At 52.9% G+C, this 21958-nt stretch overlaps 1 protein-coding gene across 1 annotated transcript in view; it reads left to right on the top strand.

Moving 5' to 3' along the window:
- Nucleotides 1-21958, top strand: part of FER1L5 (fer-1 like family member 5) — a 59607-nt gene that overhangs the window by 28861 nt on the left and 8788 nt on the right. Inside the window, 17 exon segments of the mRNA XM_012555980.1 lie at nucleotides 8935-9059; nucleotides 10329-10429; nucleotides 11076-11253; nucleotides 11330-11485; nucleotides 12664-12795; nucleotides 14388-14551; nucleotides 14867-14981; nucleotides 16479-16581; nucleotides 17231-17394; nucleotides 17481-17654; nucleotides 17886-18036; nucleotides 18184-18261; nucleotides 19166-19347; nucleotides 19548-19709; nucleotides 20032-20136; nucleotides 21432-21578; nucleotides 21659-21821. Coding sequence (XP_012411434.1) covers nucleotides 8935-9059; nucleotides 10329-10429; nucleotides 11076-11253; nucleotides 11330-11485; nucleotides 12664-12795; nucleotides 14388-14551; nucleotides 14867-14981; nucleotides 16479-16581; nucleotides 17231-17394; nucleotides 17481-17654; nucleotides 17886-18036; nucleotides 18184-18261; nucleotides 19166-19347; nucleotides 19548-19709; nucleotides 20032-20136; nucleotides 21432-21578; nucleotides 21659-21821 — 2400 coding nt within the window.

The following is a 21958-nucleotide window of genomic DNA, read 5'->3' as shown; positions in this document are numbered from 1 at the left end:
TCATGTCTCCTGGTCCCAAGTGTAAGACTTCCTCTAAATTATAGACCTTGGGGTGGAAGAGAAACTCAAAGCAAAAGTGATTATACAAAATTACGCTCTCATCAGCAGTGGTATGAGAATTCCTATTACTCTACATTCTCGTCAACACTTGATGTTGCCCAGCCTTTTAATTTTTGCCAATCTGATAGACGTGAAATAGTATCTCCTGTGGTCTTAACTTGCATTTCCCTGATTACAAATGAAGGTTGAGCATTTTTTCATATGCTTACAGCCGTTCGTTTCTTTCCTCGTCTGTGAAAAGCCTGCTCGTGTCTTTTGTCCATTTTTCTATTTGGTTGTATTTTTCTTATTGATTTTTACATGATTTCTTCTGGGACAATCTTCCATCAGATGTGTTGGAAATGTCTTCGATAAATATATACGAGTATAACCACCACTCCAATAATAATTCAGAAATTTCCATCGCCTTAGGAAGCTGCTATGTGTCTCTCTTCGTTCTATTGCCCCTACCCCTGGGGGTAATCATTGTTGTGACATCTGTCTCCAGCAGTTAGTTTTACTTGTTCTATAAATTTATATAAATGGAATCATGCTGTATAATACTCTCTCTCTCTTTAATGGCTTCTTTTCTCAACATTGTGGTTTAGAGACTCATCCATGTTGTATATATCAGCATTGCACCCCCTCCATAGTATTCCACAGTATAAATTTTTCAGTTTATCCATTTACTTGTTCATGGACATTTAGATTGATTCACGTGTTGGAGTATTATAAATAAATTTGCTATGAACACTCTTGTACAAGTCTTTTTGTGGAAACATGCCTTCGTTTCTCTTGGGTAAATACCTAGGAGTGGAACTAGAGTTTTATAAGAAAGTGCCTAATAGTTTTCCAAAGAGGTTGTATAGTTTACACACCCACAGCGATGTCTGAGAGTTCCATTTGCTCCACAGTCTCACCAACGTTTGATATTGTCAGTCTTTTTTATTTGAACTATTCTAGTGGGTGTGAATGGAGCCCTGGTGGCACAGTGGTTAAGAGCTCAGGCTGCTAACTGAAAGGTTGGCAGTTGGAATCCACCAGCTGCTCCTTGGAAACCCTATGAGGCAGTTCTACTCTGTCCTATAGGGTCGCTATGAGTCGGAATCGACGCGCCGGCACACGACAACAGTGGGTGTGAAGTTGTACTTCGTTGTAGTTTTAATTTGCATTTCTCTGATCACTGATGATGCTGAGCATCTTTTCGTGTGCTTATTGGGCATTCATTCATCTGTCTCTCTTTAACAAAGGGACTGTTCAAGTCTTTTGCATACCTTTCGTTGGGGGGTTGGTGTTTTTATATTGAATTGCAGGCGTTCTTTTATGTTTTGGATACAAGTCCTTCATCGGATACATGTTTTGCTGATTTTTTTTTTTTACAGCCTGTGGCTTGACTTTTCAATTCCCAAACAGTGACTTTTGAAGATGAGAGGTTTCTAATTTTGATTATCGTTTCTGTTATGGTTTGTCCGTCATGTGGTCTAAGAAAAGTTTGTCTCTACCTAGATCTTGACGATATTCTCTTGTTTCACTCTCCAAGCTTTATAGTTTTAGCTTCTTTACTTAGGTCTATGATGAACGTGACTTAATTTTTGTGTATGACGTGAGGGAGGGGTTGAGATTATTTTTTTCTATACAGATATCCAGTTCAGCACCATTTGCTGAAAAGACTCTTCTTTCCCACATTGAATTACTTTGGTATCTTTGTTGAAAATCAATTAACCATATGTGGGTGGGTCTCTCTTTAGAATCTCTATTCTGTTCCATTGTCTATTTGTCTATCCTTAAGGGAACATCACATCACCTTGATTACTGTAACTTTATAACAAATCTTGAAATCAGGTAAAGTCCTCCAACTTTGTTCTTCTTTCTCAAAATAGTTTTGGCTATTCTGGTTCCTTTTCATTTTTATATAAATTTTGACATCAGCTTGGCAATTTCCACAAGAAGCCTGCTGGAATTTTTCTGTCTTCTTGTGTTTTAATCACGTGGTTTTGGCTTGTTTGGTTTTGTTTTTTGGGAATGCACAGTATCTCCTCTGCTGACTTACTAGCTATACATCTCTGAATTATTTTTAGTGGTTGCTCTATGGATTATAATATGGATCCTTAACCTATCGTAGACGTCCTTGAATTAAATTATACCACTTCACGTATAATGTAAAAACCTTCTAACGGTATAATTGCTTAGTCCTTGTTTGGTTTTAGCATCAAAGTTATACCAGCCTCATGAAGTTAATTGAGTAGCATTTCTGTTTTTTACTCTCTGGAAGTATTTGTATAAGACTGGAATTATGTGTTCCTTGAAAGTTTAGAAGTCATCTCTAAATTTGAGCCTGTATCTGTGATGATTTAAATACTGATATGATTTATTTAATGATCAGTCAGCTTTTCTAGTTCTTCTTATTTCAATTTTGGTAAGTTAATTTGCCTAGGAACACGAAAATGTATGGTTGTTGTTGTTAGGTGCCGTCGAGTCGGTTCCGACTCACAGTGACCCCGTGTACAACAGAATGAAACACTGCCCGGTCCTGCGCCATCCTCACGATGGTTGTTACGCTTGAGCCTGTTGTTGCAGCCACTGTGTCAGTCCATCTCACTGCGGGTCTTCCTCTTTTTCGCTGACCCTCTATCAAGCATGATGTCCTTCTCTAGGGACTGGTCCCTCCTGATAACAGTGTCCAAAGTACGTGAGATGAAGTCTCACCATCCTTGCTTCCAAGGAGGATTCTGGCTGCATTTCCTCCAAGACAGATTTGTTCGTTCTTTTGGCAGTCCATGGTATATTCAATATTCTTCGCCAACACCATAATTCAAAGACGTCAATTCTTCTTCAGTCTTCCTTATTCATTGTTCATTGAATATGTATATATATATATATCACCTAAGTTTTCAAAATTTTCAGCATAAAATTATTCATAATGTATTACTGCTCTCCGTTTAATCTCTGCAACATCTGAAGATAAATTCCTTTTTTAAAATTTTTTGTTTTGTGTGTGTGCCTTCTTTTTATCTTGATAAGTCTTGTCAGAATTTTCCCATCTTTTACTGTTACAAATAATGCTGCCAATAAGTAACCTTATCCATAAGTTTGTTCACACGTGCATCTGTATGTCAGTAGGTGAAACGACCCAAAGGGGAATTGGCCGAAGGGTGTTGGCGCCTTGGCAGATATGGCAAAACTGCCCTCTGTGCGGATTTTCCGGTTTGCTCTCAATCCCTCCATGGTCTGCTCTACATTTCCGCGGCTGGACTCCTGCAAAATTTCCAGATTCCCTTGCCAGCTGATAGGAGGGGAGAGACTGCTGTTCTCTCTCCTTTCTCTGTGTTTCTGGAGCTTCTCTGGAAGTAGCTGCTTCCTTCAGAGATCCCAGGTGGCAGTGCCTCCTCTCGGGTGCCCCTCCTCCATAGTTGGGTGCCCCTCCTCCATCGTTCCAGCCTGGCCAGGGCAGCCTTTCCTATACTGTTCCATGACTGGTTGGGCATCCCCTTCCTGGTGCTCCCAGCACCCTTTGCAGCACCCTCAGCGTCGTGAGTGCGCTCCCAGTGTCTGTAACACCTCTGCCTCCCTCTGTTCTCCAGCCCCAGCAGGAGTAACTTCTTCCCGCTGTTACTATTGTAACTGGATGATCTCACGTCCCCCTTTTTGACTTCTTGGCCTTTTCGCCACATTTGCTCTATTAAACGCCCCCAGACTCCTAGTCGCTATCAAGTCGGTTCCAATTCATGGCAGCCCCGTGAGTGTCTGCGAGCATGGTCGCGGACTGGCCCCTGACCGATAATTCTCTACAGGGGTTGTATCACTTACCCTCCCAGCAGCAATCATTAAAATCTGGTACTAAACTTTGGGGGTTTTGCCGCTCTGATAAGTGAAAAATGGTATTTCAGTGTACTTTTAATTGATATTTCTCTCATATAAGTGCGATTAGGCATCTTTTCATATGTTTAAAAGTTATCTGTATTCCCTTTTCTGTGAACTGTCTGTTCCTATAATTTTCCCTTTTATTCTGTTGGGATGTTGGTCATTTTCTTATGGATTTCTAGAATCCCTTCACGTAGTAGGGAGGGTAGGCCTTTGTGATATGAGTTGTAAATATTTTCCCTTTTATAGTTATAATTATTTGTCTTATAATTTTGCTTTATGGTACCCCCTGACCCCCACCACATGGAGACTTTTTTTTGTACTCAAACTTTTACTTTTATGGTTTCTGGATTTTAAGACATACTTGGAAAGGTCTTTTCCACTCCAAATTTATAATCTCCCATGTTTTCTTCTAGAAGTTTATGGGTTCTGAAAGTTTCATAGCTCACGTCTTCTCTTTTTCTGATATTTTTTCCCTATAAATGTCTTGATCTTTTTGTCCAGCTGCCCAGTGATTCTTTAGGATCCAGTAACTTTACTGGGATATGACTCAGTGTTGACCTTCCTGGGCTGATTTCCCCTGGCATATGGTGTGCTCTTTCAATATGTAGAGTCAAGTGTTATTTTGCGAGTAATTTATTTAGTCGTGAAATTTACACACCATAAAATTCACCTGTTTTTTACAGCTCAATGATATTTGCGCAACCATCACCATGTCCACATTTAGAATATTTCCACCATCCCAAGAGAGCCCTTGCTTGCAGTTATCCTTGTCCCTGCTATTCCTGCCCCCAGCCCCACGCAACCACTACTCTGCTTTCTGTCTCTATATATTTACCGTTCCCATACATTCCATAAAGGAGCCCTAGGGACGCAGCGGTTCAGTGCTCAGCTGCTAACCAAAAGGTCAGGAGTTCAAACCCACCAGCCACTCTGCTGGAGAAAGATGTGGCAGTCTGCTTCTGGAAAGATCACAGCTTTGGAAACCCTGTGGGCCAGTTCTACTCTGTCCTATAGGCCTTTGCTTTGAGTTGGAATCGACTCAACAGCAACAGTTTTTTTTTTTTTTTTGGTTTGGTGCTTTTCATATAAATGGAATCACAAACACTATGTGGTCTTTTGCATCTGGCTTTTTTCATTTAGCATAATGCTTCTGAGCTTCATCCATGTTGTAGCAGGGATCAGAACTTCATTCCTTCTTATTGCTAAATAGTATTCCATTGTATGGATGTACCATTCATCATTTGTGAATCCATGTACCAGGCGGTGGATGTTGTTTCCACTCCTTGGCTATTATGAATAAAGCTTCTAGGAACATTGGCGTAGAAGTCCTTGTGTGGACATAGGATTTCATTTCTCTTGGGTAGGTACTTAGGAGTGGAATGGCTTTTTAAGAAACTGCCAAACTTTTCTAAAGTGACTGCTCCATTTTACATCCCCCAGCAATACATGGCGATTCCAGTTTCTCCACGTCTTCGCCAACACTTGTTGTTCTGTCTTTTTTATTTATTAGAATTATACTGAGTGTGTAGTGGTATTGCGGTTTTAATGCACATTTCCCTAATATCTAATGATGCTGATGGTCTTTGCGTGTGATTTTCAGCCATTCATGTATCTTCTTTGGTGAAATGTCTATTAAAATCCTTTTTCCAGTTTTTAATTGGGTTGTTGATCTTCTTATTACTGAGTTGAAAAACTTCTTTATATATTCTAGGTTTAGATCCTTTATCAGATACATGGTTTGCAAATAGTCGGTGGCTTGTCTTTTCATTTTCTTAATGGTGTCTTTTGAATTGCAAACATTTTTGTTTTGGATGAAGCCCAGGTTATTTTTTTTCTTATAGTGTGCTGTCTAAGAACTCTTTGCCTAACCCAAAGTCATGAAGATTTTCTATTTTTTCTTCTAAGATGTTCTATTTTTTACAGTTTTAACTCTTATATTTAACGCTATGATCGATCTTGAATTAATTTGCATTTGAATATCCAATGGTTCTAGCACCATCCACGGAAAAGACTATCCTTTCCATATGCGAGTTTTCTTAATTATATTTTTAAATATTTATTCTGTCCCAATATTTTAGTTTTCTGCTTCAAGGGCTCCACTTATGGGTTTAATGATTCTCCTTGGTTTTCTTCTATGTCTGTCAATTTCTCCCCGATCTTTTTTTACTCTATTTCTACTTCGTTTCGGTCACTTTTCTTATTTCTGTCCTTTATGGCCCTCACGGCATGGTCTGCAGGGTCTAACCTTCCCTGGGCTTCTCCTTGTGTTGTCTTCCCTTCTATGATGTTTTTGTTTTTGCTTCTACTTCTTTTCTGAGTTCTGCTGGCACACACTCCAGCCTCTGTGTCCTGAGCTTCAGGGGGTCTGTTTTTGCTGGCCCTTTCTGCAGTCCGCCCCTACAGGTCCTGCTTCCAGCAGCTGCCTGGCGACTGCCTCCCCCCAGGCAGCTGCACTTCACCTCAGGAATCTCTGGCCATCACCGTTGCTTTTGGCCGTCCTCGGTTGTACTTTGAGTCTGCAGATTATATCTGTCTCCTTGTTTTTCCGAAAGCGGAGTTACTGTCCTTCTCCCTGTTGCTTTTGAACCCTCTCCAGGACGAGGAAAGGAAAATTACCAACTTGTATCCCCACGCTCCTACCTGAAAACCCCAGTCACAATCACTGCTGACTCATCATTCCAATGAGTCACTCGGTGCCAGTTCAGGAAAATTACAAGCCATTTTCTCTGTGACAATTACCCCTTGCCCTTCTCTCTCACGTCTCTTTCTGGAACTCCTCTGTTCTCCGTGGGGTTTCTCATTCCGTCCTTCAGATTTTCTGGTCCCTCTCTCATTTCTTCCGCTTGTCAACTCTCTGGGCTGCATTCTGGATACTTTCTTCTAGATCCTGCTTGGCCGCTCCGTCTCCTGATCTTCTCCAAGAGGTCTTAGGTAACCCTTCCATTTAAAATCGCAGACCACCGTCCTGCTTGGCCGCTCCGTCTCCTTCCCTCCTGTATTCTCCTCCACAGCATTCACTGCATTTTACGTATTTAGTTTGTCTTTTTCGTCTCCACTATCTTTAAAAGTTTTAAGTAAAACGTTGGTCCAAGTAAAACATACACATGGAAAAGCTCACAACGCAAAGTGTCCAGCTCAGTGAATTACCAGGAGGCAAACATAGCCGCGCAACAGCACCCAGATCACGAAATGGAGTGCCAGCACTCTGCCGCCCATCCCCGCCTCCAACCAAGAGTAAACACTCTCCCAGCCTCCAGATAGCCGCGTCCGTCTTGTAACTTTATGTCAGAGAACCATGTAGTGTGTGTGCTTTTGTGGCAGGCTTCTTTCGCTCATGGTTTTATCGTGAAATGCATCCGTGTCGTTGGGGGTAGCTGTGGCTGGCTGACTCTCACGGCGGGGTGGTATTCCATTATGCCAGGACACCACAGTTGACTTATCCTTTCTGTTCTTGAGGGACATTCTGGCTGTTTCCAATCTTGCTACTATAAATAGTGCTTGAGGCATTGGTGGTTCAGTGGTAGAATTCTCGCCTTCCACAGGGGAGACCGGGGTTCGGTTCCCAGACGATGCACTTTATGCACAGCCACTACCGGTCAGTGGCGGAATGCGTGTTGCTATGACGCGGAACAGGTTTCAGCAGAGCTTCCAGGTTAGAACAGACTAGGAAGAAAGGCCTGGTGATCTACTTCCAAAAATCAGCCAATGAAAACTCCATGGATCACAATGGTTGGATTTGCCACCAAGCATGGAGATGCTGTCCCGTTGCTCACAGGGACACTGTGAGTCGGGGGCCGACTCAGTGGCAGCTAACGATAACATCGCGATGAACGGTGCTGCTGTGAACAGTTTTCCACGTGTCTTTTGATAACGCTCAGTATGCCTTTCTGTTGGGTATATACCTGGGAGTGCAGTTGCCAGGCTGGAGAGTATGTGTATTGGTTCTAAGCTGCTCATCTTCTTGGAACTTAATCTGTAGAAATTCATTTAATTTTCTTGGCATTCTTCAGACCACACAGTTAGCATGAACCCAGAATGCAACCCTGCATGAGGCTCCACTCTGGGTTGTAAATATTCAAGATTTTCTTCCCCCTCCACCCAGAACCACTCTGGAGACAGCCGGGTTTCCTCACCGTCCCTTCTGTGTGGTGGATTATTTCTCAGTGACCTTGCCCTATGGTGTCTCCTGCTAGACAGCCCCTTGGGTGGTGGTAGGCGTTCTCTCCTGCCCCCTGTGCCCCCGCATTTCCCAAAGGGGAAGCGCAAGTTCTCCAAGATTTGCCACACACCTAAAGGGCAAAAGTCAGCTTTGGCGTTGGCTTACCTCACAGACTTTGTTTCTACTTTGTTTTTGGCTTCTGTGGATTTTTTTCCTTTTATGCCAACTCAGAAAGGTATTTCACAAACGAACCTCTTCTATTTCATATAGCTTTTCACTCATTCCAGTAAGGAAAACTGCCAGGGAATCCAGTCTGCCACTGGGTTTTATCCCCTTTGCTCCCCCGCCCAATTCCTCTGCAGCCGTGAGCCATTTACCTTAGATGTCCGCCCACCGCGACCCACCCCTGGGCCTTCTCCCTGAACCCAGGCCCACTGTTCCTCTGCTCAGAGGACACCCACGGTGAGCCCTACCTCAAGGCATGCCCCTTGCCTTGGCATTTTGCCTGAGTTGAGAGCGGGGACTCTGGAGAGAGACCCATGTGTCCTGATGGCTGGCTTGGTCACCTCAGGCAAACCACTTCACACCTCTAGCCTTGACTTCCCCATCTGCGAGCAGGGACTCTGAAAGGCTGCACGGAGCACTGAGCACCCTGAATATCCATAAGGGCCTTCCGTGTTTATTAGCATGCCCACACTCTCCAACAGCCCCTAGACCACTCTCCTGGCGGGAGGGGTCCGGCTGAGATTGTCAGCAGATTGCATCCTGGAGAGATGGAGTCACCCAAGGGAGCTCCTCTGAGGTGATACAGTGAGGGGAGGCCTCCCAGCATCCCTCAGACACCCCCCGCCCCGTGCGTCTCTGTGTCTCAGGGAACATCTACCACTACGTGCCCTGGTACAACACCAAGCCTGTCGTGGCCGTGACCTCCTACTGGGAGGACGTCAGCTTCCGCATGAACTGCCTCAACCTCCTCCACATCGCTCGGGACCACCTGGTGAGTGCTGCAGGAGAGCGATGGCGGGGGCCGGGGTTCAGGTAATTGACGGGGAGTTGGGGAACTGAGTCACAGTCACACAGCTCATCCGTGCATTCCACGTTAACCGAGACACAGTGCTGGGCGCTAAGACACGAAGATGACTGTTCACAGCCGTGTCCCCACCGGCTGCTGAAGTCGGGTATGCAAACAGTGACTGTGCAGCGCGGTCAGGGCCCTGGTGGAGACACAGGTGCCGAGACCTACGCGATCAGAGAAACCCGGAAGGGGAGATCAAAAACAAGGATACTCAGGAGGTGCTCACAAAAGACGTGACATGTGAGGGTCCTGAAGAATGTGTAGGAGTTTGCGGTACAGGGTCAAAAAGGGAATAACAGACAGGCAAACTGGACGAATGGAAATGGGGAACCCAAAGTTGAGAAGGGGAGTGTGCTGACACAGAACAATTTGCGGATTAATTGTTTACTGAGAAACTAATTTGCTCTGTAAACTTTCACCTAAACCCAAACCCGTTGCCATCAAGTTGATTCCAACTCATAGCAAACCTATAGGACAGAGTGGAACTGCCCCATATAGCGTTTCCAAGGCTGTCATCTTTACAGAAGCAGGCTGTCACATCTTTCTCCCGAGGAGCGGCTGGTGGGTTTGAACCGCTGACCTTTTGGTTAGCAGTCGAGCTCTTTACCACTGCGCCACCAGGGCTCCTAAACTTTCACCTAAAGCACAGTAAAAAAAAAAAAAAAAAAACGAAGAAGAAGGGAATAACATGCAAAGTCGTGCTGATGTACTAGTCTTTGAAGTTCGGGAGTGGGGGCATAGCGGTGACATGGGGATAAGGCCCGTGAAACTGGAAGGGATCAGATCACAAAGGGTCTTAGGTGCCTGTCAAGGAGCATAGACCTTGGGGGGCCACTGAGTGGGTTTTAGGCGGGAGGGCGCCCCACGCCTCTTGCCTCAGGCATGACGTTCTCGCACATACACATGTGGCGGGGAGCTGCGGTTGGGATCGGCCTTCTGTGCTGCTTCCCAGGCCCACCCCACCCTGGCTCCCTCCTGCCACCCATTTCTCCTGTTGGGTAGCAGAAAGGGTGAGCCAGGGTCCTGGCCTTGCAAGGGCATGGGGCAGCCTTGGACTGACATCACCAGGCTATCCCTCAGAGGTCCCCAAGTCCTGGCTGAAGACATCTTGGGCCAATCAGCCCCCCTGCAGCCTGTCCTGGTGAGGTCCCTGCTGACGCCAGCTCTCTCTCACTTCTCTCGTGCGGGCAGAAGGCCAATCTGGACACCCTGAAGTCCACGCGGAATCCGAAGGACCCGGCCCTGCTCCTCCAGTGGGAGAAGCTGCTGAAGGAGCTGCTTGAGGACTGCCAGTAGGTGTGGGGGCAGGGCTGGGGGGTGCTCAGATCAGGACCCACAGAACCCCGCCTCCGTGAGAAGCAGGGGCTCTGCTCACATCTCCCCCAGGCTTGAAACCCAGACAGCAGAGTCTCTCCCCTGACATTCAGGGGAGAAAATGGCCCTGACCCCCCGCCCCCAGCACTGTCCCTGCTATGGTCCCACCCATGCCTGATGCTCCCACCAAATGAACCTCTCCTTGTGATCCAGACGAGCCCCTTCCCCACGCTGACCCTTCTGTTTAAAACGCCCTCCTCCAGGTCTCTGCCTGTCAAAGTCCTCTCCCCACTCCGAGCCCCCACTTTGGTCTGGCCCCCCGCACTCCCGTGATTGGTGGGCCCCTGACAGCATACTCTTCTCCCCGGGAGGTCCCTGAGGGAGGCCCGGCACACTGCAGGGTCTTGGGAGATGGGGGGTTGGGGGGACGTATGAGAACGGAGAGGCCGGACCCACAGTGACCAGGGCTTCCTGAGAGGATGGGGGAAGGGTCCCCGGGCGGCCCGCAGTGGATGCGCAGGCATCTCAAGCCTAGGAAGGGCCCACCAGCCTGAGGAAGGGCCAGAGGGCTGTGGGCTGTGAGACGTGGGAGGCCCAGTCCGTCGTACCCCGCCCTGGCCACAGGCGCCCCCTGCCCTGCCTGACCGATCAGCCCAAAGCCACGGAGCTGGACAAGAAGAGGTGGGAGCTCCGTAATCACCTCCTGCAGCAGCTGGCCAGGCAGGCCAGGGAAGCCAAGCCCAAGGACATGGTGGCCACCGCGGAGGGCTGGCTGTACCGCCTCAACTCCGTGCTCCCTGAGGTGGGCTCTGGAGACACCGCGGCGGGCAGGGCTCTGAGGTGGCCGGGCAGGGCCTGACGCTCTGGCGCCGCCGCAGCCCCAGGTGAGCCTCCCGGACGCGATGATCTGGCTGATGGTCAAGGACCAGCGAGTGGCCTACGCCCAGGTGCCCGCCCACACCATCCTCTTCTCCCGGGCCGGGCCCCTGCAGTCTGGCAAATTCTGCGGGAAGACACAGACTCTCCTCTTACAGGTAGGAAAGAACGGGGTCCTGAGGCTGCCCCAGTCCTCAAGAGAGAAGAGGGCCCTGAACTCTGAGAGCAGCCCCTACGGGGCTCCCCGAGAGCACCCACGGGCACCCCACTTGCTCTCTCCCTGGCCCTTTACCAGGTGAAATGGGGTTTAAACAGGCCCCAGAGGAAGGCAGGAGCCTGTGGCTGTTAGCATGTGGGAGACACTAGCCCATCTGCCTCATCCACGGCCTTCAATTCATCTCACCCGTCATGCCCACAGCCACCACTTGGTCCAGTCCTTTGTCACCTCTCCCCTGGGCCACCATTGGGTAATATCTAAAATATCTAATGGCCTACAAGGTCTGGGCACCAGCCAATCATGTCAGATGCAAGTCAGGAATAAGACAGACTGAACACCGCACCGCCCGGTCCACCCCCATCCCTGCCTGACAATAGCCTTCAGGCGCGTGGTGGGGAGTCACTCCCTCCGTGTGTCCCTGGCTCCCCACCACCTCCAGGAGAAAAGCCAACCTCCTTTGTCAGGTCCCCCGCCATCCTCCCTGCATGGTCCCTCTCTGGCCCGTATTCTGTACAGCCCAGCCACTCTGGACGCCCGGCTGCCCTCCCCCACCACTGTGGCACTCCCCCACCCCCCAAGCCTAATCCTGGGACTTGAATCCTGGCTCTGTCACCCACCAGCTCGTGTGACCATAGGCAATTCCTGAATTTGTCCAAGCCTCAGTCTGCCGCTCTATAAAATGGGAGTGTTGCTCACGACGCCCAGCTGAGGGTGGTGGGTGAGGAGTAAAGCAGAGATGCTCTCGGTGCTCAGCGCAGTGCCTGGCGCAGGGCAAGCACACAATAAACGCTAGCGTTAACTCCGCTACTGGCCAAGCCCTCCAGGCTGCTAGCAGCGTGGCCCCCCGCCACCCCCCGCTCCCCAGCCTCTCTGCCATGCACAGGTTACAGGGTGCTGTCCTCCCCAGTTTGCACGTTGTCCCCCACTCTGAACCGTGTCTGTCCTGAAGGCAGGAACTCTGTATAACTCCCTTTTTAGCTCCAGCACGCAGCTCAGTGTGAGGTCCCCTGCTCCCTGGGGCTCAGGGTGACCCATTCCAGGGGTGTGTCCCCTCCTTCATCTGCACCCCACCCCTGGGGGACTGGCTCTCCCTGGGGGATGGACCTGCCTCTGCCTCAGTACCCAGAGGGTGAAGGACAGAAGGACATGCTCCCGGCCCACATCCGGGTCTGCATGTGGCTCGGCAACGTGGAAGACAGCAAGGATCTCAAGCTGCTCCGTCATGGCAACGTGGTGGTGTATGCAGAGACGGTGAGCGCGGGCTGGCCGCTGGGCACGGGTCAGGGACGCTGGGGTGGGGGCGCAGAAGGCGGGGGCAGGCAGGACAGGCCTGGCAGGGGACAGAGAACGGCCTCACAGGAGGCCGTTTATGGGAGGAGGGAGGTGGAAGCTGCAATAACCTAGCCCTGAAAATGAAACGTTAATGGCCAGATCTCAGAATTGCAGAAGGAAAGGGGTCTGATAGAATGACCCACAGATGCTGCCGGCCCAAGGTCCCTTGTTGACAAGCCACAGGCATGTGGGTGACACTGTGGTGGCAGAGGGGCCCTGCGGGGCTCATTCTCTCCCTGCTGGAGGTTCATGGCGATTTCTCCCAGTTCATGTAGGGACAGCAAGGTTCCGACTGAGGGGTGGGAGAGGGGCTGTCGGGCACTAGCATGGCAGTCTGGGACCCCCGTAGACCCCAGCTGGGTCCTTCAGGCCAGGCTGGTGGTCCCGGGGGACGGGAAGCCCAGGAACAGCCCCTGCCCACCCGGAGCAGCAGGAAATGAGGCATCTGCCCACAGATCATCAACCCAGAGGCCCCAGAGCGTCCGGAGACTGTTCTAGAAGCACAGGAGGGAGACCACCCTTGCTGGAGAGCTGGGGCACATGGCTCCAGAGGGGGATCTGACAGTGGAGAGGAAATAAGTTTTGCGTTTCAGGCTGTTTGACTGATTTGAAAGCTGGTTTCGCAGTTACGAGTTACGAGTTACGAGCTGGGGATGAATATAACACAACACGCTTAACCCGCGCCCCGTGTAGGGCCTGGAGAGGCAGAGGAGGAGGGGGACTGAGGGGTGGGTGCAGGGGGCAGGGACTGGGTGTCCAGCAGGGGGAACGTGGGAGAAAAGGCCCAGACAGCAAAGGTGGGGCAAGTGGTCCAGCGGGACTGGGTTCCCCAGGTCTGCAGGGAGGGGACGTGGGCCAGTCACAGTGCAGGTGCCGGGGTCTGGCTCCCCAACAGTCCACCCTGTGCTAGCTGAGCCGCCAGGGCAGAGCTGACCTCTGTTAACCTTAGTCTCCTCAGCTGTGACAGGAGGACATGAGGGTTACAGGACGTGGGGTAAGGCCCTCCATAAACGGGGCCTGCCCGTGCTGACGGACGGACGGGGCGGCGAGCTCTGGTTTTATAAAGGATCTGTGGCAACCCTCAGCTCAGGGGAACGTATGTGACTGATGAGCCCTGTCTGCGGGGCCCCAGACAGGACAGAGACAGCAGAGGGGATGCAGACTTGTCTGTCTTGGTGGGACTCCCTCCGTTCCTCACCCCCACCCTGAGCAGGGACCATGGGCCCCTTCTTGCCTGATTACCAATGTGCTAGAAGCACCCGCCCTCAGGGGTGGGGGCCCAGGGCGGGCATGACGTCCCGCTGTGTGCTAGCGGGGGTGGGGGCCCAGGGCCGGGGCATGGTGTCCCACTGTGTGCTAGCGGGGGTGGATGCCCAGGGCAGGCATGATGTCCCACTGTGCGCTAGCGGGGGTGGGGCACTGTGTGCTAGCGGGGTGGGGGCCCAGGGCCGGGGCGTGGTGTCCCACTGTGTGCTAGCGGCCGCAGGCCCTGACGAGCTCCTGTCCTCCAGTATGAAAACCAGGCCAAGTACAAAGACCAGTGGGGGCAACAGGGGCTGCGCCGTTGCCCCAACTTCTCGGACGTCATAGGACACACGTCCCTCCCCAAGGAGGATTTCAGGGTGCCCCTGGGATGGCACTGGCAGGGGAAGTGGATGGTGGAGCCTCAGAGGAGGTAAGGCTGGGGGTGCAGGCAGCCCCACCTGAGCTGACCCTTCTTTCTACCTGAGATCTGGACAGCGGCAGGCCGGGACAGGTGGGCACAGATAGGACAGAGACAGCATGGGGGGATGCATACTTGTCAGCTCAATTGGCCTTCCCACAGCCAGGTCTCCGTGGGCTGGGGTGCACCAGACACAGGGCCTGCCCCCTACCCTGCCTGGACGCCCAGCCTTGCCCAGGGCGGGTAGGGGGTGAATAGCCAGCAGAGGACCCCAGGGGCCTGGCAGTTCAGGGAGATGTCCTGGGAACCTGGGGTCTCCTCCCCTAGACTTCTCCTGGACACAGACATCAACAAGAGCCAGGTGCTGGAAGAGGTGTATGAGAACCAGTGGCGTGACGTCACAGGGGCCTGGGTGCCTGCGGCCATCCCAAACACGGACGTGGTGAGCAGGGGCTCCAGCCTCACTGTGGGAGGGGGGTGGAGGGCCTTGGAAGCTGGGGTGTCCAGGTGCTAAGAGCACTGGACTAGGAGTTATGATCTGAGTCCTGCTTCCTGTGATGTGTGGGATCCTACATCCTTCAGCCCTCGGGCCCCTCCCAGGCACTGATGGGGGCTGTATCCCAAGATGGTGGGTCAGAGATACCTCCAACAAGACCACAAGAAACGAAGGGGCAGTATTTCCTCCTCAGGCCTCTTTCAGAGGTGGTACTTACCCTGAAGGAGAGGGTCTCAGTTTGGGGCTAGTCTAAGCCGGCACTGTCCGGGAGAACTTTCTGCAATACTGGCAAGTGTTTTACGTCTGCACTGTCCGCGTCTGGCTATCGAGCACTTGAAATGTGGCTAGCGAGACTGAGCAACTGAACTTTCCATTTTGTTTAATTTTAATTAGAGGTCCCTGGGTAGTTCAAGGAGCCCTGGTGGCGCAGTGGTTAAGAGCTCAGGCTGCTAACCAAGAGGTCGGCAGTTTGAATCTACCAGCTGCTCCTTGGAAACCCTATGGGGCAGTTCTACTCTGACCTATAGGGTCGCTGTGAGTCACAATTGGCTGGACGGCAACGGATTTGGTTTCGGGGGCTGGTGCAAACAGTTTCCTCAGCCGAAAGGCTGGCATTTCAAATCCACCCAGTGGCGATGCAGAAGTCAGATTACAGCCATTGAACACCCTACGGAGCACAGTTCTCTGAAACACAGGGGGCGGGGCATGGGGTCACCATGAATCAGTCACTAGCAACCAGTTTGGGTTTTTCTGGAACTCTAATTAATTTAAATTTAAATAGCCCCAGGTGGCTGGTGGCTCCAGATTGGACTGTGCAGGTCTACCCCATCTCTAGCGCATGCTTACCACCAGTCCATTCTGACTCGTGAGGACCCCGTGCACGTCAGCGTAAGAACTGTGCGCCATAATTTCCAATGGCTGATGATTCTGAAGAAGATGGCGGGGCCTTTCTTCTGAGAAGCCTTTGGGCAGACTCAAACCTCCAACCTTTTGGTTAGCAGCTGAGCGCGTTAACCTTTGCACCACCTGGACTCCCACCCGTGCTAATCCCCCCTTTAACCAGGGAGAGAGCGGGCGGCAGGCTGGGGCAGGCAGCAGCATCTGGCTGGAATGCGCTCACTCTTCTGTTTCCACAGTAATAATTATGGTTATTTCCTATTCATGGTGGGTGATACTGATTTTTAGTGGCTTATATAAAGTTGCTTTTAAAAATAAAGTTCAATAAAAGCAAGTCAATAAAAACGTATTAAGTGAATATATTGTTGGCAAAAGATGCCGTCCGGTCCAGAGGATGGGACCGTGTCTGTTTGGAGGCCACTGTGCCCACAACAGATGCACAGATAGATGGCAGAAAGGGGGAAGGTGGCACTGGGGGTGTGAGGCCACGGCAGGCCCTGTTCCAGCTCAGGCACCCCTCAGCTCTCCCTCTCTGTCCACCCGCAGGAAGGAAACTTCATGGAGGCCCGGGAGAACATAAAGTGCCCCCGAGGCTGGTACGTTCAGAAGAACTGGACTGTAGAGCTGAACCACGCGGTGGACAATGAGGGTCAGTCCTGTGCTCAGGGATGACGGTGGCAGGACCGAAGGCCTCTGCTGAGCTGTGGCTTCAGAATCACTGCAGCTGCCAGTGCTGTTGGGGCAGGCCGGGGTGTTGGATACTTCTGACAGCCTCAGTAGCCACACTTTTGGGTGGGATGGGCCTGAATTCCTGGCATCCCCCAACCTCCAGAGAGCAGGGTCTGCACCCGTCTGTGGACCTGGGCCCGAGTTTGAGAGAGTGTAGGCTGTAAGTGCCTCCTGGGGCCTGGCCCAAGTGAAGCCTGTCAGGTGCTGTGGGTGTGAATCTGTTGCTGAGCCGGAGTTCACCCAGGTAGCTCAGGGAAGGTGCCCTGGACTGGCAGTCTGAAGACCTGGGTTCCCGATCCAGACTGCTGCTTACCTGCTGTGTGACCTTGGGCAGGTCATGGTCCATCTCTGAGCCCCCCCTCCCTTCCTCATTTGTAAGATGCACGTGGGGCCAGGGCCACTCAGGTGGGAAGAACACATCTTTTCTTTGCACAAAGCAGGCCTCAGGGCCAGAGGCTTGAGGACATCAGCGCCCTTTAGCCTGCCCTTCTAGGGCCCATCTTGCAACCTGCCTGGCCTCCCAGCCTGTGAGCACCTGGGGACGCAGAGGCCTGGTCCTCCTCCCGCAGGCTGGGAGTACGGAGTGGGGATCCCGCCCTCCGGCCTGCCGCTGGCCTGGAACTCGGTGGAGAAGACCTACTACTCGGTGCGACGGCGACGCTGGGTGCGTGTGCGCTTCCGGAGCCCCCGGACGCTGACCCACGAGCAGGAGACACTGTCCTTCCTCCAGCTGGTGAGGAGGCCGCCGGGTGGGCTGAGCTGCCACCTGCACACAGGTGGGGTCCACCTTGGGCCACCTCGGCTGTCCTCGCCCCACAGCACAGCCCCAGCGTGGCCAAGGAGGACGAGGGCTGGGAGTATGGCACCTTTGGCTCCAAGTTCCACCTGAACCCTCAGCCTAACAGCCAGTTCCGCCGCCGCTGCTGGCACCGAAGGCTGGCCCCCAACAAGGACAGGGGCGTTGCACCCATATTTCTCCTCGAGGGATCCCTGGTAAAGCCCCCCTGCAGCCCCACCTCCCAGAGCCAGGGCCTAACCTCCATGTGGCAGAGACTCCGAGGTGCCCCAGCTGGGCACTGACCACTGCGGGGTGGGAGAGGGTGGAAGGCAGCTCCATGTTCCAGGGCTTCGGTGGGTGGAGCCTGTGAGGGGAGGAAGCTGATGTGGGCCTGGGCTGGGGGATATAGGAAAAGCACCCAAGAGCCTCAGGGGAGACCCTCCTAGGCACTGGGCATGGACCTGACTCAGGACAAGAAGGACCAGGAGGACAGAACATCTTTATGGGGAATGCACAAAATGCTTTCCAACATCTGGAGGCCTACCCCAGAGAACACCCAGCCACCCAACATGCCCTTCATCTACTGCATCTTCAACAGTGAGCATCCAACTGCAAGTCTACTTGGGTGGCCCCAGGGGCCCAGTATCTGAAGGCAGGGCCTGGGGAGGCTCATGGAGGGGGGCGAGCAAAGGTAGCCTTTGGGGGTCCTGGGCAGGTGATGGACGCTGGCTCCCTCTCACCCAGAGCCCCACTACTACCAGCTCTTCTGCTACATCTACCAGGCCCGGAACCTGAAGCCCAACCAGATCCAGATGTTCCAGGGTAGGTGGTAGCACCCCTTCTCCCCTAGTCCCCCAGGGGCCTGGCAAGATGGTCACCCAGCAGGATAAAGAATGTGGCAAGAAAGGGGAGCCAAGGAGCAGTCCCCTCCCCACAACAGCTCATGGCTGTGGTTTGGGGAAAAGACACCAAAACGACATGAGGCTGGACTGCTCTTGAGGTGCGTCCCCAGTGCTGTGGAACGAGAAGGGGGAGTCGAGGAGGTGTCTCCCCAGTGGTGACCACTTGGCTGGGCTGGAAGAGGAAGGAGGAGTTTGTACTGGTGAGGAAACAGCAGGCAGGAACACCTCAGAGACAAAAAAGAGGATGACGTGCTTGGGAAACACGCGTCACTGTGGTTGGACCAGATGGGCGGGCAGGGAGGAGACATGGATATTTCAGGCCCTGTGAGGGAAGAGCTGTACTCCTTCCCATGAGGAAGACCCACTGAAGATCTTAGGAGGTGAGTGAGTCACACACTCCCACTCACTCCTGCTGGTGGCACTGTTTACAGGGAGATGGATGAGGTCTGGACCAGGGCGGTGGGTGGTAGGACTCCAAGGATGCCTGCTGGGAGCTGTGTCCACTGGACACCACCCACATCAAGAGGGCCACACAACGTTCCCTGATGCCAAGGCCACTAGTTGATGCTGTGGAAGGGCAGCCACCGTGTCGCCTAGTCCCCACAACTCCTCCAGAGGTCTCCAGGCCTCAAACATGGCAGGCGTGAAATGGATGAAACCAGATGATCCCTTGGCCTCTGGTTATACACACAGTATCTTGCTGCTTACACTGAGTGGGCCTCCCTGGGTGCCTGGTCCAGTGGTGGGTGGCTGCAGCCAGAGCAGAGGACAGCCTCACCTGAGAGCCCAAAGCCACTGCCTCCCCTCCCCCTACCGCCCTCCAGGGCCTTTCATTCGAGCGGTCTTCCTGAACCACAGCCAGTCCACGCAGACACTGAGCAGCTCCACAGCCCCCACCTGGGCCCAGACGCTGGTCTTCCTGCACCTCCTCCTCTATGAGAACCCCCAGGACACCAAAGAGAGCCCACCACTCGTGGTGCTGGAACTGTGGCAGCAGGACTCCCAGGTAAGGGGGGCTGGGCTGGGGACAAGGACCTAGCTCTCAGAGCTGCTGAGAACTTTTCCTTAGAGGAATATACGTGCCGGTGCTCCAGTGGAGCTGAAGAGTGGTGAGCACCACGTATCCTACCACTGTCGGAATCCAGGGAGGAGCTGGAACACTGCCAGCGGGGCCTTCGCAGCTTGCAAACTTGCACTTCCCTCCAGGGCAAAGAGAGCTTGTGGGGACGAAGCATGTGGTCCCCAGTGGTCTGGCTGGATCTCGAAGACCGGACCCTGCCCCCCATGAGGTGGCACCCCCTTGTAAAAGCGATGGGGGAGGAAGAGGGTGAGATCTTGGCATCCTGTGAGCTGATCCTCGAGACCCAGGTACTGGGACAGAGGGCCCGGTTAGGAGGTGTTGTGTCCGGGGCCCCCTCCCCACCCCACCTTCCCAGCTACAAATTTCCAGAGTCAGTTTCCCCAACTCCACCCCTCAAGAAAGCCTGGGGCCTGGGAACCAGAAATTGGGCTTGGTGACATCGGTCTACTCAAGCTCCCCAGAGCTCCCCCATCAACTTCTAACCATGAGGTTCTGGGGCCTCCTCACTTGGACCCTCTCAGGGACTTGCTTGAGTTGAGATGGGGTGGGGGGAGAAGGACCAGCCCAAAGGGGCCTCATGCTCTCTGCTCTCCTCCCTCATCCCTCAAGAGTGTCAGAGAGAAGAAGCCGCCGATCCTGAGTGTTCCCTGGAAGGATAAGGTCTACATGCTCCCCAAGGACATCCAGCCCACGCTGAAGAAGATGGCTGTTGAGGTGACGATGGCATGGGGCAGGAGGGTCAGGGAAGGAAGCATGGAGCGGGGAGGACGGGCAGGGTGCAGGCATCACCCAGAGCAGTCTTTGGCACTGTGGAGCTCTCCCTGCTGACCCTTCTTGGGCCTTTCTGACTACCGGACCCAAAGCCTGGATCTCAAGGAGATACGATCCGGGAGATGGAGGGGAGCAGTAGAGAACTGAGGAGCAGAAGCTCTGACGTAACATTTTCCATTATTTTAACGCAAATCTCTGCCGTGGGCAGCGTACAAAGGGCTTTAGCTCTCACGGTAGCGTTTAGGCCTCACACCGCCCTGTGTGGTAGGGACTCTGCCTTTTCAGAGAAGGAAACAGACTCAGACAACACACTCCATGCAGAGTGACACAGGGACTAAGAGGCAGGGCCAGAATCTGAGCCCAGCTCTGTCTGACTCCAAATGCCTGGATGTTTCTCATCTAAGAGTAGCATGAAGGTCCCCATTCTACCTGTGTGCCCTGCCATACCCTTGGCAAAGAGCAAAGGATGGTCAGGTCCTCCTAAGACCAGGCGACCTGGCTGGTCTGCGCTCTGGCCCGAGCAGGCCCCACGAGAAAGGGCGTGTATGTTTCCTGGGATGTTCAGTGTCAGTCAGCTGAGAGTGAGAACACAGGATGCTGGGTCACTGAATGGCCAGAGTTCTATGGGACACAAGTCAGCAATGAACCAGATGCCACGAGGGAGCCCTGGGAAGCCTGGGGCGCCACCCCTCCCTGCTTCTGTGGGCCTTGCAGGCAGCCAACCTCAGGAACTCCCTCCTGAGGACTGAGGTCAGACAAGGTAGTATGTGAGTAAGAAGTGTCAGAGGCCAGTGGGGGATACAGTCACAGTGACCAGAGGGCACCTCCCTCCCAGAGAGCAGGGCAGCATTCAGGCCTTGAGGACAAGCACTGGTCCCCACAGGCAGAGCCTTCAGACTTTCTCTGCGCAGCTTGTTCCCCAGGCATGTGCCCTCTGGTGCCATCATTCCGAGGGCAGCCCCTTCTCTCTACCCCTTGCCCCTCCTGGCTCCTCTGTTCTGGAAGGACCCCCTTATAGAGGCACTGCCTGCCCCTGCCCCTCCTGGCTCCTCTGTTGTGGAAGGATCCCATTACAGAGGCACTGCCTGCCCCTTGCCCCGCCTCCTGTCTCTGTTCTGAAGGACCCCCTTACAGAGGCACTGCCTGCCCCTGCCCCTCCTGGCTCCTCTGTTGTGGAAGGACCCCATTACACAGGCACTGCCTACCCCTTGCCCCGCCTCCCTTCTCTGATCTGGCAGGTCCTGGTCTGGGGCCTCCGGAACATGAAGAACGTACGCTCCCCCTATCTCCTGGTGGAATGTGGGGAGCAGTCCCTGAGGACAGAGCCCATCAAGGACTTCCAGACCAACCCCAACTTCCCCCAGTCTGCCCTCTTCTTCACACTGGTAAGAGGTCCTCGGGCAGGGGCTGGGGAAACCCTCTTCTTCAGGGGGACTCACGCTCCCCACCTCTTCTTGGGGTGCAGTTTATGCCTACAGAGGAGGCCTACTCACTGCCCCTCATGGTGAAGGTGGTGGACACCCGGGACTTCAGCCAGCAGACCGTGGTGGGTCAGGCCATCATTGACTTCCTACAGCCCTATGTCTGTGACCCCTGGGCTGACAACTACGTGCCCCCAAGGCTTCCAAGTACGACCCTTTTTCCTTGCCCTTCCCTAGGCCTCACCTCCTGTCACCCACTGAGAGTGGGGTGAGGCCCCGGCTCCCCTCTGGGTTGGTGTCCCTCCACCCCACCTTTCTCCCTGCTCCTGAGATTCATGATTGCA

The sequence above is a fragment of the Trichechus manatus genome, unplaced genomic scaffold, assembly GCF_000243295.1.
Source record: "Trichechus manatus latirostris isolate Lorelei unplaced genomic scaffold, TriManLat1.0 scaffold00004, whole genome shotgun sequence".
In the NCBI taxonomy this organism is placed as follows: Eukaryota; Metazoa; Chordata; class Mammalia; order Sirenia; family Trichechidae; genus Trichechus; species Trichechus manatus.
This window is presented reverse-complemented; position numbering and strand designations above follow the sequence as displayed.